General features: G+C 32.2%; 2 protein-coding genes across 2 annotated transcripts in view; both read left to right on the forward strand.

Moving 5' to 3' along the window:
* The window catches only part of LOC111613860 (patched domain-containing protein 3-like), a 41,918-nt gene extending 31,208 nt beyond the window's left edge, over window positions 1-10,710 (forward strand). The window contains exons 6-7 of the mRNA XM_023355212.1: window positions 2,265-2,637; window positions 9,284-10,710. Coding sequence (XP_023210980.1) covers window positions 2,265-2,637; window positions 9,284-10,515 — 1,605 coding nt within the window. The 3' untranslated portion in view covers window positions 10,516-10,710. The remainder of the gene's footprint in view (window positions 1-2,264; window positions 2,638-9,283) is intronic.
* On the forward strand, window positions 3,010-5,055 carry LOC111613862. The gene has a single exon (XM_023355215.1). It carries the CDS (start codon window positions 3,154-3,156, stop codon window positions 4,780-4,782), a length of 1,629 nt encoding a protein of 542 aa, XP_023210983.1. The 5' UTR covers window positions 3,010-3,153; the 3' UTR covers window positions 4,783-5,055.
* Window positions 10,711-14,001: the final 3,291 nt, after the last annotated feature.

Below are 14,001 nucleotides of genomic sequence, written 5' to 3' on the forward strand. Positions count from 1 at the left end.
GCATAGAAGATATTTCTTATGTAAAGTTTCCTTATGTTACTAAAGTTTTTGAAAAATATAAACCAATATTTAAAAAATTTTCTGTATGCATAGTTGCGAGCCAAAAGAATAAGATGTCAAACATTATCAGCATAATAAACAGTGAAAATTCGCCCAGAGACCAATTTAAAATCGCCGGTGTCGTATATAGGATGTCATGTACATGTGGAAGCCCAAATTATTACATTGGAGAAACCGGAAGAAGATTGGAGTTGAGAGTAAAGGAACATGAGGCAGCCATTAGACTGAGAAGAACGGAATCAGCATGGTTTTTACATTGCAGAAAATTTAATTGTAATATAAATATAAAAAATACTAAAATTTTGTATAGAATAGAAAATAACTTAGAAAGAAAAATTGTAGAACATTTCTGTATCGCCGAACATGTAAATTTACTTAATTTGAATGCTGGAATGATTGTTGATGCATGCTGGGAACGGCTGTTGGGTATAAAACGTAACCAACGAATAACATCCTGATGTATCCACTGAGGAGGCCTAGATGGCGAAATGCATATGGATAAAATTAATAAAATAATGATTGTTCCTTGCTACTTGTTTGTCTTGTTTTGGCTCATAGAATCCTCGAAGTCGGAAATAGAAACAGTATAATTTTTACTTGTTTTTTAACTAAAAATTTTTTATTTTTAGTGTGTTAATATTACCACCGATCCCATTGGTTTTAATAATTGAATTTATATTTAAAATTATTATCGCAAATTAATTTTATATGAAGCAATGAATTGAACTGTAAAGTTTTCTAAATATGAAAATATTTTCTTAAATGAATTGAACAGTTTCTTAAATATTATAATTATTTATAATCTTAATTTACTCAAAAAATTTCTGATCTGAAAATAATTTATATCCTGAAAATTTCATTTTAAATTATTACGTGCGGAAATGTCTTGCTTTAGATAAACTGAAGGAAAAAGTGGAAACACTTCAATAAACTGTAACATAAAATTAAAAACTTTTCAAAATAATTTCAGTGTTATATTATTTCAAATTGTACCCGAATATTAAGACAAATATCCATCAAGAAAATAATTAATTCTAGTATTGATAATAAAACTATTACTCGAAAAATTATTTGTAATTTTAATTTATTCGACAGTAATTTACTCGAAAAATTAATTTTGTGATCAGTGCTACTCAAACCACTACTACTTATGTACTGTAAAGTACAATAAAGTGCAGGGAGCAAATAAAGATAGTGCCTGATGACAGACTTGACCAACTTAATGAATGACGGAGCGTATGTGATACTTATGAATCAATTTTTTGAATGCTTTGTAGATGTCGCTATCCTTAATTAAGAAGGATATGAAGTTCACAAGGCCAATTAACACACCTGTGGTTATGAGCAAGGGCAAGCTCATGCCTAGCATTCTTGGTCATTGGACACCCCATCACGGCAATTTGACATCGTGCCCATTAAGGCAAAAATGAAAGAGACGCCTGCACTGGTTTGACCACATCCAATGATCAGCCTTGGATACAGTGGCCAACATTGTCTACCACCTAGAAGTCAACGGCCGACGGCCATGCATAAGACCGAAACAACGATGGCAAGATGCTATCAACGCAGACCTAAGGGCTCTGCACCTGAACCCAGAGGCTGCACTTGATCAAACAAAGTGGCATTCGAAGATCCGAACAGTAGACCGTTTATATGTGGGACAACGTTAAGATAAAGTAGAAGTAGAAGAAGAAGAATGTGTGAGGAGGAGGCATGATTTTGTTCACCCCGTTTGAATCTTTAATAACTCCCGTGCTTTTTGTCGAAAATTTCTGGAATTTCTCAGGGAGGTTTGATTATTACAAAGATCGAGGATATTAACTATTAAAGTTTAATAACTTTGATAGTTAAAGGTCTAGGGGTGGGAAGTAATAGGGATCGTGTATATCTTCGGTATGGTCAAACTTAATGATTTCACACATTATTAGTATTTACAAATTTTTATAAAACTCATTCCTACCCTTAAAGTTAAGCACTTTGCCATTTTATAATAGTTAAAAATATAAAAAGTTTTAAAATAAAATATAATAACAGATGGCCTCGCCAAAAATTTAAATGTTACGAGGAAAGTTGAGTAACTCGTTGCTGATTTATTTTTTTACGAGTAATTTAGTGTATTCTCTATATGATAATTATATGATAATCAACTGTCTCTATTAGTTTGTTTATATTTTTATACTTTGATTGTTGAATTCTGAAATTTTGTATATATTTTAGTAAAAAATTTAATTAAGTTTGTTTTTGAAGGTATCGGGATGGACGATTCTTTCGTATTGTTGGCTGCGTGGAGAAGAACGAATAAGAAACACAGCGTCCAGCAAAGAATGAGTGAAACCTTTTCTGATGTCTGTATTTCCATAACGATAACCTCATTAACCAATTTTATATCATTCATTTTAGGAGTAATAACTCCTTATAGAAATATTCGTATCTTCAGTATATACAGCGCCATATCCGTGTTATTCGACTATATTTATCAAATATTTTTCTTTGGTGCGGTGATGGCAATCGATGGATACAGAGAAAAACATAACTTTCACTCCGTATTTTTATATCACGTTCCAGAAGATGTGACAGGTATGAATTTAACTTTTTATGTTGTTTTTATTAATAATTAGGCTATAATCGAAAAGTGTTGAATGGACCGTTTATTTTGAAAGTGGTGTAAGTCCATTTTTGAGAAAAATGAGCTATCACGTAATTCATGCTTAATTTAATGTAAACTTTTTATATATAATTAGTTCGTGTTTAATTTCTCAAAAAAATCCCATGTTTTGTACAACTTAAAATCGGTCGGTAAATGAATTAGCATAACCGTCGATTATGAAAGTGGTGTAAGTCCAATTGACAGAGGTAGGTAGCATAGCAGATGGATGCCGATCAGTAATTTGTTATTTTTCATTTATTTTATATTATGTGTCAACAGTTGCTAATTTAGGTTAGTTATTCTATTTTTCTGTTAAAATGGCTAAGTTCATATTAACATCAGATAGTGATATAGGTAAGAACAAATGGTAAACCGCTATTATCTTATAACAATTGAAAATATTTATTTTATTTCATTATAAATAAATTTACACAGACATAAAGCCCATGAATATAAACAGAAGAATAATGTTAGATTCAGAGGATGAAAATAATTCCGCTAAGAAGAATAAATTAACGAATCGAAAAAAGAGAAGAAGAATTATAGAGGTAGAATCTTCATCAGATGAAGATATTGTTATTGAGAACTTGGATTATGCGAAACAAAACAAAGAAAAATATTTGCAACAAATAAACAAAATTAAGCGAAATAATGGACAAAAATACTATACAAAAAGAGGAAAATTCATTCCTGCAAAACAATTTGAATCCAAAAATTGTAATTGCTCGCAGAAATGTATAGAACGTATTAATGAAGCACAACGTATGGAAATTTTTGATAAGTTCTGGAATATAGGTGATTTTAATAAACAAAATGTATTTTTATATGGTAGTGTTCAACGAAAATCTGTAAATAGAAGACGGCCTAGAAATAATTCGGGCACTAAAAGAGCATATGCTTATAAATTTTACCTAGTCACTTCTGGTGGAAACATTTTAGTATGTAAGAAGTGTTTCATTAATACTTTCCAAATATCTACTGGACGAATTGATCGTATCCTAAAATCGCATGAGAACATTCCGAATGACATGCGTGGAAAAATGGATGGCTCTTGCAGAAGAACTAGTGAGCTACTGACGAATACAGTGATAGACCACATAAAAAGCTTTCCGGCATTTGAAAGTCATTACACACGATCGCAAAATCCAGAACGAATGTTTTTAAATCCGGAATTAAATATAAGAAAAATGTATAGTTTATATTTGGAAAAATGCAAGGAAAACAACTTGAGCTCAGTTAATGAATGGACATACAGGAAAATCTTTAAACGAGATTTTAAGTTACGCTTCCATTTGCCACGTAAAGATACCTGTGCGAAATGCGATTTCCTAAACATGAAAATTAAGACTATAACTGATGACGACGAAAAAACGATTCTTGTAGAAAGACATGATATTCACTTGCAAAATGCTGAATTATCAAGAAAAGCATTACAAGAGGATAAAATTCTAGCATCGGGAAATCCTGATAAATACTTTGCTTTCACTTTTGATTTACAAAAAGCCTTACCATACCCGAAATTGTCTGTCTCAATCGCATATTACAAACGAAATATGTACGTCTTAAACGAGGGTTTTCACAATTTACACAATAATAACGTTAATATGTATGTGTGGGACGAAACCATTGCGTCTAGGGGATCGCAAGAGGTGGCTTCATGCTGTTTGAAGCACTTAGAAAATGTAACGACCCAAAGCCATGTTATTGCCTACAGTGACATGTGTACTGGGCAAAATCGAAATTTACAAATGGCATTGATGTGGTTGAAGGTTGTCCAGTCGAAAAACAACATTGAGATAATTGACCACAAATTTTTACTCTCGGGGCATTCATACCTTCCGAACGATGCAGATTTTGGCATCATAGAAATGGCATTGAGAAAAATGAATTTTGTGTACACTCCACAAGATTACTATAATGTAATAGCGCAATGTAGAAAACAGGATAAATTCATTTTACATGAAATGAAACGGGAGAATTTCATTTCAACAAAAAATCTCCAAAATGCAATTAAAAAACAGATAAAAAAAATACTAATGGGGAACAGGTCAATTGGTTGCAAATATGTTGGTTGAGGTTTCTCAAAAGTGCACCATATACCATTTTTTATAAAACAACGATGAAGGACGCAGAATTTAAAACTATCAATTTATTACCTCTACGTCCTGGAAGACCTTTAAATTTTGAAAAAATAGCCCTGGAGCCTTTGTACCAAAATGCCAGACCTATTACGTACGAAAAATATAAAGACATGAAGCAGCTACTACCCTATATACCTCCGGTGCATCATGCATATTTTGAAACACTACCACATGCAGAGAATAAGTAAATTCTTGTAATCAGTATCTATCAGTATCTTGTAATTATGACAATGTAATTATCGTCTAAAATAAAATGTTATGTGTTGTTATGCGTATTTGTAAACAAAATTATATTAAAATGAAGTATATTTTAAGCGATATTTGATTTTTCAAAATTGAAATTAAACGATTTTTACAATTGTCTAATTTTGAAAGTGGTGTAAGTCCATTTACAGCACATAAATATGTGTTATCGTAGTCTAATTCGCCAAAAACAAATCTATATAATCAAATTAAATGTTGATAAAACAATAGAAACAATGCCAGACCTCATATAATTTGCCTGTATTTTTAAATCAACAAATATATTAACCTTTCATTTTTTCGAAACAACAGAAAATGGACTTACACCACTTTCAAAATAAACGGTCCGAATATACATTTACTTATCTTTTAGAAAAAAAAATATATATATTACATTTTCTGTGTAATACTTCCTGAATTTAAAAGGAATTATTACTATGGTAGTGCAGTTATTTTATAAAACGATGCTTTGTTTTCTGTAAAACTACCGTATATTTACGCAGATAAGACGATAGTTGAATAATAAAAAAATGGCCCCCAAAATCCGGGGTCATCTTATAGGACAGATACAAAAAAAATTATATTGAAATTTATATAAATTAAAACTATTATAAAAAACGGACAAACCGTAATTATTTACTAGTAGAGAGTAGGCACAAAACAGAATAGTCTATACGACGTTTTTTGTGAATAGTCAAGGTCATTATCCGAATGCCGGAATCAGTGCCAATGTTTGCAACAATCATAAGGCAGTGCTTACAGATGCAAGAAAATAAAATTTGTTCATTCGAAAAATTAGGAATAGGACATAATTCCGTATACACTATACAGTATTATTATCCAGATGATGATTGCTAATCTAAACTAAATTCATAGGCTGTTGATAGTTTGAGGGTCGTCTTATAAAACAGATATATGCTAAAACTATAAAACTTTGACGAAAATTTATCTCCTCTTATCTGAAGGTCGTCTTATCTGCGGAAATATACGATATGTAGAATCATGAATATATAAGCATTAAGTTTTTGGCTTTATGGAGGACTCTATGTGTGTGTTAAGTGCTTCATAGAGGCAAAAATTTAGTGCTCGTAATCGAGGGGATAGAGCGCCGAGCTTCTGCCCGCTTATCGGCTTCTTTGTCAAGGACGGCTTCGCTTAAGTGAGGGGGAGGCTAGCGAGGTGGTGACAAGGTGTCGGAGGTTCTCAAGGATGACACAAAATTAAAGATAACATACACTTATTTAATTAATCAGCAAGCGATACAGATAGAGTACATTCAAATTCAATTATAAGGAAAATGTAATAATAATAATATTAAAAATTCCGCGTCGCGACAAGAATACACGGTCGTTGTTCCGTCTTAAACTTCGGGACCTCCGTAGGTCCACTATCCTTTCCGTTACCTTTCTAAGATCTACTGTAAAACCGAGAAAGAGGGAAGTAAACATTTTTGAAGTCTTTACCTCGGTAGCAGTGGTGATCGAGGACTGCGAAATTTCCAAGTCGAGAGCAGGAGGTTCGAATCATCCCGGTTCAGGAGCTTCTCCACGGCGATCGCTCCGAGCTGAGGAAGCGATCCCTTTTTATACACGTCCAGCAGGGGGGAATTATCGCGGGAAAATCTGATGCAATCGCATGTAACTCTTTACTTGCGTCACGCGTTATTTACTTTACTTGTTAGCCATTGAACGGTTCTTTTGATTTATTACGTTTTCTACCCGTTATTTATGATGGGAAAGTGTCCCAACAGCTGTCAAACTTCTTAAATTAATTGCCGCAGGTGACTAAGTTCAGAACATCTGGGGGCTACCTGGGTGATAATTGAGTAATTGTGAGTCATTTCATCTGGTAGGTCTACCCTTGCAGTTAACCTTTTTCTTACCCTCTATCATGTAACAGGTGAAGATGTTAATTGGCTACTGATCGGTACATTGTAACGAAGGTGGAACTGAATAATCTGGGATGAGGGGATAATTTTATCTGTCGCCTTAAACGACTTTGAAAGGTGACCTTCTAGACTTCAGGGTGACGTAGTTCTCTGACAAGTCAAAAGATCTAGCTTCAACAAAACTGGAGAAAAAAGGGGAAATAATGATAAAAAAATAATTTTATAATTGTTTAAGCTTTTTAAAATTCCTAGAAGAGTGCAGATACTCACAGTAAATTCATATAGTGTAACATAAGGACAAAAAGCAAATCATTAATCTATATGTAAGATCATGTTCAGAAATAACAACTGATCGTCCATAAAACTGGAAAAATTAAGAATGTGAAATACAGTAGAAAAATTATTTGATTAAATTAAGAGAACACAGAAATAAAACATAAAAAAATAAAAATGTGTTATAAAAATATTTAGGTTAAAACTCAGTAATTAGTAGATGAAATAACAAAAATTTTATAGTTAAATTGTACTTAAATCTTTCGTAAAGTACTTCTCTCTCATTCGGGATTCTCCTCTTCCACCATTTTCTATCAGTGCTGTAATGTACGTCAAAACCAAAAACAATCTTGGAAAACTTTTTGACAATAAACATTTAAATATCACATTGATAAAATAGTAAAAACATTAGCAATACATCGTTGCTAATTCTTTGTAAACATATCGTATCGAATAAGCTGCTGCTTNAAAAAACCCGAGGAATTTAAACTATATCGAATTTCACCGAGTTTGTAACAACGAACTGAGGAAGTTTACAGTTAAGTGTGAAGAATGCACCGTCATCTTCAACAAGAGTCGATGACGTGTCAGCTCTCGCACAAAATGATATAAAAGGGGAGATCACCGGAAGCTCAGGGCGTCCGCACACGGAAGGTATTCTTAGTACTTGTGTTCGTCGATCTCCATGCCAAGGACTGTGATCCCGTCGGAGAAGACATAGAAGACACCACACCCTTCCATACAGACGACGTTCGCCAACTCTCCCTTCCACCTAAAGGTATTTAGGGGTGGATTTTATAAAAGCGCTCTCTCTCTGAACTAGAAACTAGGGCAGCGACATAGCTAAGGACGTAATCGCCAATTTCTGTACATACTTTAATATAATCGCATTTAGCTTTACTATTTTTGTAACTTAGTTGTGTTAATTAATAAATGTTTGTTATTCTGTTGACCTGTCTCCTGTCTAACCGGCACCTGCCAACTTACCGGCGCACTCCCCACTCGATTTGCCCTTCATCCGACGACGCAGAGATCGGGTTTTGCCAGCCCGTGCAGAGTAAGTGATCATTGTGGGATTAACCCGTGTGACCCGCTACTTGTCTCACACACACGACCCTCATTATCTCACCATTCCCTTAACCTTTAACCACCAAAATTTATAAGAATCAATCCCCCTAAGAAACAAAGCTAGCTGAAAAATTTCAGAAATTTTCGACCAAAAGTACAGGAGTTATTGACCTTCAAATACGGTGAACAAAATCATGCTCCCACACACCAAATTCAATGCATACAGAAATGCCCTTCAAATTTTTTTACATTAGTCGACGTTTCAAGATGTCTTAAGTTGAAAAATGTAAAAATCTTGCGAGAGAGTCGTTTTTTGACCGATAGCCATACTTTCCCTCTGTTATATACAGTATAATAGCCGGGAAAATATAAATAAAAATAAATGAATAATTTATCAATTAGACAAAGTAATTTTATTTAATAGCCTCTAATATGAGTATGCATTTCTGTTTTACTTGAACTTTAAACAAATATTATATTCATTAGTTATATAACATCAGTACGTTGCTTAAGTGATAAATAAATAAATATATTACAAGTTCAGATGTTTAAAAAGTTAAAAGTAGCAAAACATAAGGGAGAGTTGCAGATACATGAAAAGCGTTAATAGTCTATTTGCTATTACTATTTATATTTAGATACGCAATCAATTCTTTAAAATTTTAAGTAACATTAAATGTAAATAAGTACAGTTCATTATATGTAAATATAATGCACATATTTACATATACGTATTTACAATAAATGTAAATATAAACATTACTTAAAAGTAAAATTCTGATATAATACACATTCTCTAAATATCTATCAGAATACTCATTTTATAATTTTGTAGTTATTAACAGAATTTATTAAATTAAAATTAGACAGTATATTTAATGACATGACAATTGATATAGAAATTTATGATTCGTTTATGGATATTTTATAAATATATTTATACTAAAATTTTACTTTTTGTAGAAAGAAAATCATCACATATCGAAAAAATTGTAAAGGTCATCAAAAAAGTGGAATGTTTCCCCGAAAAATTTGGTGGTTTTATGAGTAAAAGTTTCATCAAAGTATTAGTAATGTTTTCATTCATTTCTCTACTTACAGGCGCAATTTATAATATGATTTCAATGGAACAAGGATTGAATTTCACTGATATGTTTCCATTCAACTCTTATGCTGAAAAGTATATGAAAAAGCATTATCAATATTTTACCGATTATCCTTTCAGAGTACAGCTCGTGTTTAATCAAACTCTAGATTATTCAAATCCATCCGTTCAAATGGACATAGAAAACATCTTAAGAACATTCGAAAGTGCTCCTTACATGACTGGACCCAATTATACCGAATGTTGGTTGAGAGAATATTTGTCTTATATTCGTGATTCTAGAATAAATTACTTGATTAAAGATTTTGATGTAAATACAACGCAGGGATTTCTAGACGGATTGAAAAAGGTGTTTTTAAAATTTTACAATAAAATATTTGAAAGTGATATCTTGTGGAATAAGGAACGTGATCAAATTTTTGCTTCGAGATGTTTGTTTTCATATCGCAATGTCAGAAGCGGAAGTGACGAAAAATTTTTAATCGAAGAATTACGTAAAGTTGCAGCTGAGAGCAAATATGATGTGTTTGTTTATAACATGTGGTTTGTATTGTACGACCAGTATTTAAATATGCCTGCAATATACTTAAAATCCGTAGGAATCGCTATTTTGTCTGTATTTGTTATATTCTTTACATTTATTTCTGACATATCTTACAGCATTGCTGTTTTATTTACTGTTATTTGTATTCAACTGGAAACTTTGGGTTATGGAAGTGTATGGAATGTCAGTTTAGATATGATTTCTGTGATGTTTTTAATAATGAGCGCGGGATTTTGTGTTGATTACTCGGTGCACATTGCTCACGCTTACAAAAATTGCGAAGAAACAGATTCTAGTGAGAAAATAAAAGCATCCTTGCAATGCATAGGATATCCGATTGTTCAAGGATGTTTATCTACTGTCATCGGAGCATTTGTTTGCATTTTCGGACCGTCTTATTTGTTTATTGTATTTTTTAAGGTGGTTGTCTTAGTTATGATATTCTCAGTGTTTAACGGTTTAATTGCATTACCTATTATCCTTAGTATCGTTGATTCAATTCACATTCCTTGGATGAAGCAACTTAACATTATCACATCACGTTGAATGTATTATTGTTGTTTGTATTTTGAATTGTTTAAAAATGTAATGCATTACGATAAAATTAATAAAAGTTAATCTTACGTACACAAAACCAATAGAATTACACAAGATTATGTTGATATTCGATACAAATGTAGAAAATAAAATTGATATTTTTAGAACTGTTGTGTAGAAATGAACATAATTTTGCAACATTGTGAATAAATAATCACAAATATTACCACATTCAGGATACCGTTTGTGTATTTATCGAAGATTTAACCACAATTTTAGAATATTCAATTCAGAATTAGGCCTGGAGGCCGAATTCCATTCCGAATTGCAGACATTTAAAAAAACTATTGTATTTGATAAATTGATAAGTTTATAAAATTTAATTTTTTCGGAAATGATTTATATTTATAAGTGAATTTTAAATGGTAAATATTTAAAATATACTATTAATATTTAATTACAGTACCTGTATAATTATAATATTTTTCGGTTTCATTAAACATCTCACAGGACAAAAGGAAAGTTATAATTTTTATTTATTCAGAGGGAACAAAACAAAGAACAAAGATTGAAACAACTTTCTAAATTACAAACGTACATCTAGAGGAAATAATACAACAACAGGTTGCTTAACTTTCTCGGTAATAACTTTTAAAACTGCGTGTGGTGTTATCTGTTACGATATTTTATTTAGATTCTTTTTAATATCATTAATTATTATAAAACGGAAAAAAATTAGTTTTGAGTTTGGGAATAAGTTTTATAAAAGAAATTTTTATTGCTAATGATTAAGGATGCACCGATAAGCAAAATGGCCGATTACCGATTACCGATTAATCGGCCATGCATTATCGGCCGATACCGATTAATCGGCCGATTACTGTTAATAATTTATTGCATTAATAATGTGAGATCCTGGAGTTAATTATACAGTTAATTATAATGTGGAAAAAATCCATTTTTCTCCACCTGGTATTTCCATCTCCCTTGGGACAGGTAAACAAGAGACGATCGAATATCCTCGCAAAATCAACAATATCTGCCTTTGTTTCTAAAATAAATCTCAACACTTAATTGTTGACGCATGGAAACTTCGACATTGTTTAAAAAGCTGAAGTGTTTCTGTGTATAACAGAAACAAAATATATTTCTTTAACCGCTGATATTTGGACAGCAACTACAAACAATTCTCCTTTTTTAAATGTAACAGCTCACTGGTTGAAGGATGATTTTCAGCAGGAAAGAGCTGTTTTGCAAATTGTTTTCTTTGAAGGTTCCCACACAGCTACACGAATCAGTGAACAGTTAAAAATTGTTCTTGAACAGTATAAGTTGACAAGTGATAAGATATTCTTAGTACTAAGAGATTCTGCAGCAAATCTGGTAGCTGGAATTAGGAATTGCAACTTAGAAGCATTATCATGCTTTATACATACGCTGCAGCTGACACTAAACGAATGCATATTTTCTAAACAAGATGTGAAAACTATAATCACAGTTAATAGAAATATTGTCACACATTTTAATCATTCTGCTGTAGCTGTAATCAAATTGGAAGATTTGCAAGAAAAGTTAGGTTTGCAGAAACACAAATTAATTCAAGATGTTCCTACTCGCTGGAATTCTACATACTACATGTTGGAACAGCAAAAGGCCCTTGTCACATATGCTATAGATAATAAAATTCCTACGTTGAGCCCATATCAGTGGTCTCTCGTTGAAAAAATTGTTCTACTTGTAAAACCATTCAAAGAAATTACTGTGGAAAGCCAGCAAACGAGAAGCCACTTCATCTTCAATAATTCCCACAATAGAGACTCTGAAATTATTCTTATCAAAAGCAAAGATCAGTAGTTCCTTTAGTGGCATTAATACCACAACAGAAGAACTAGAAAATCCAATAAAAAAAGATTTTCAGCATATATAGAAAACAAGTCTTTATGCTTGTCATTTTTATTAGATTCAAAATGAAATTTCAAAAAGAGGATATGCTAGAGGAAATCTCAATAAGAATTAAATTCTGAAGCTTCTACTTCTGGAGGTGATCAAGATGGAGGTGAATTTCTAAGTTTTTCTGATTTATTTGATGAATTAGCTTCTGGTAAACGAAAGAATGAAGAATAGCATGTTTTTAAAAAAAAAAAAAAAAAACGAAAGAGACGAACAAACGTTTCGATCAAGAATTAGAAACATATTTACATTTATCCCTAATTTGAGCAAAATAGCTATGAAATATTTAAGTGCCTCAGCATCTTCCATTGAAAGTGAAAAAATTTTCAGCACTGAAGGTAACATTTATGAGCCGGCAAAAAATAGGTTATGCCCTGAAAATGATGAAATTCTCATGTTTTTGCATTGTAAAAACAAACTGTAAAACCCTTAAATTGTAATTTAAGGGTTTTACAGTTTAAATATTAAATTTTTATTTGTTTTATATTTGTTTTGTATTTAAACTTTAAACTTATGAAACAAATAAAAATTTAATTTTTCTTCTTAACCTATTCAATACTTTTTCTTATGTAAAGTTTAAACTTTATATTATACGTTATGTTATACTTATAATATGTATTGATGAAAGGAATAATTTGATTAGTAAAATTTTTTTAATATTCAGATTGTCATGTAATAAATAATAAATGTATAACAGAAATTTATTAGTTTTTATTACTAACATTGTACGTAACATTCTAAAAAAATACCAAAATGTAAAATTGGCCGATTATCGAAACCGATTAATCGGGGTGGAATAGCCGATACCGATTAATCGGCTAAGTGGCCGATACGGCCGATTACCGATTACTTACCGATTAATCGGTGCATCCTTACTAATGATAAATAAATTTTTCATTAATTTCGACCCTACTCGGCAAGACTCGCGACGCTCTGTAATCAACCCATCCTACGACTTTACCCTACCAAAATTTAACAGCATCAATCCGCTAAGATACAAACATCTCTGCAAAATATCAGAGATTTTCGATAAAAACCGCAGAAGATATTAAGCTTTGAAATGGATCATATGCAGATAGAACTTTGACCCCAGCGCTCATAAACAGTCAATCTAGGGAAACAATTTCGGAAAAGAGGAAAAGATTTAAGAGAGATAAATCATTGCATATGATCGTTCGAGTACCCAGATGACAGAAATCGCGAGTAACGGAGTTAAATTATGAGCGCGAATCTTGCAATTTTGTCAACAATCCCCAAGAACAATCGACAGAACGGCGTCGAGCAGACACCTGGAATAGGACCTTTCCCGTGACCCGAGTCAATCTTGGTTTTCCCCAAAACAAGAGAGACCAATCGAGAAGCGAGGAAAGAGACGAGGAATCAGAAGTTCAAATAGTGGGAGAAAAAAAAACTATAAAAATCGGAAAATCAAGGTCAGGAGGGCTCTCCTCCGACTCCCCGAAACGACGCGACTGAGATTGTGGTGTGTCGTCGGCACAAACTTTCGACTCCACCGCTTCCAACTTCATCTCGTCCGCCTTGATC

Source organism: Centruroides sculpturatus, unplaced genomic scaffold, assembly GCF_000671375.1.
Source record: "Centruroides sculpturatus isolate CEXI.00-Female unplaced genomic scaffold, Cexi_2.0 scaffold1957, whole genome shotgun sequence".
Classification (NCBI taxonomy): domain Eukaryota; kingdom Metazoa; phylum Arthropoda; class Arachnida; order Scorpiones; family Buthidae; genus Centruroides; species Centruroides sculpturatus.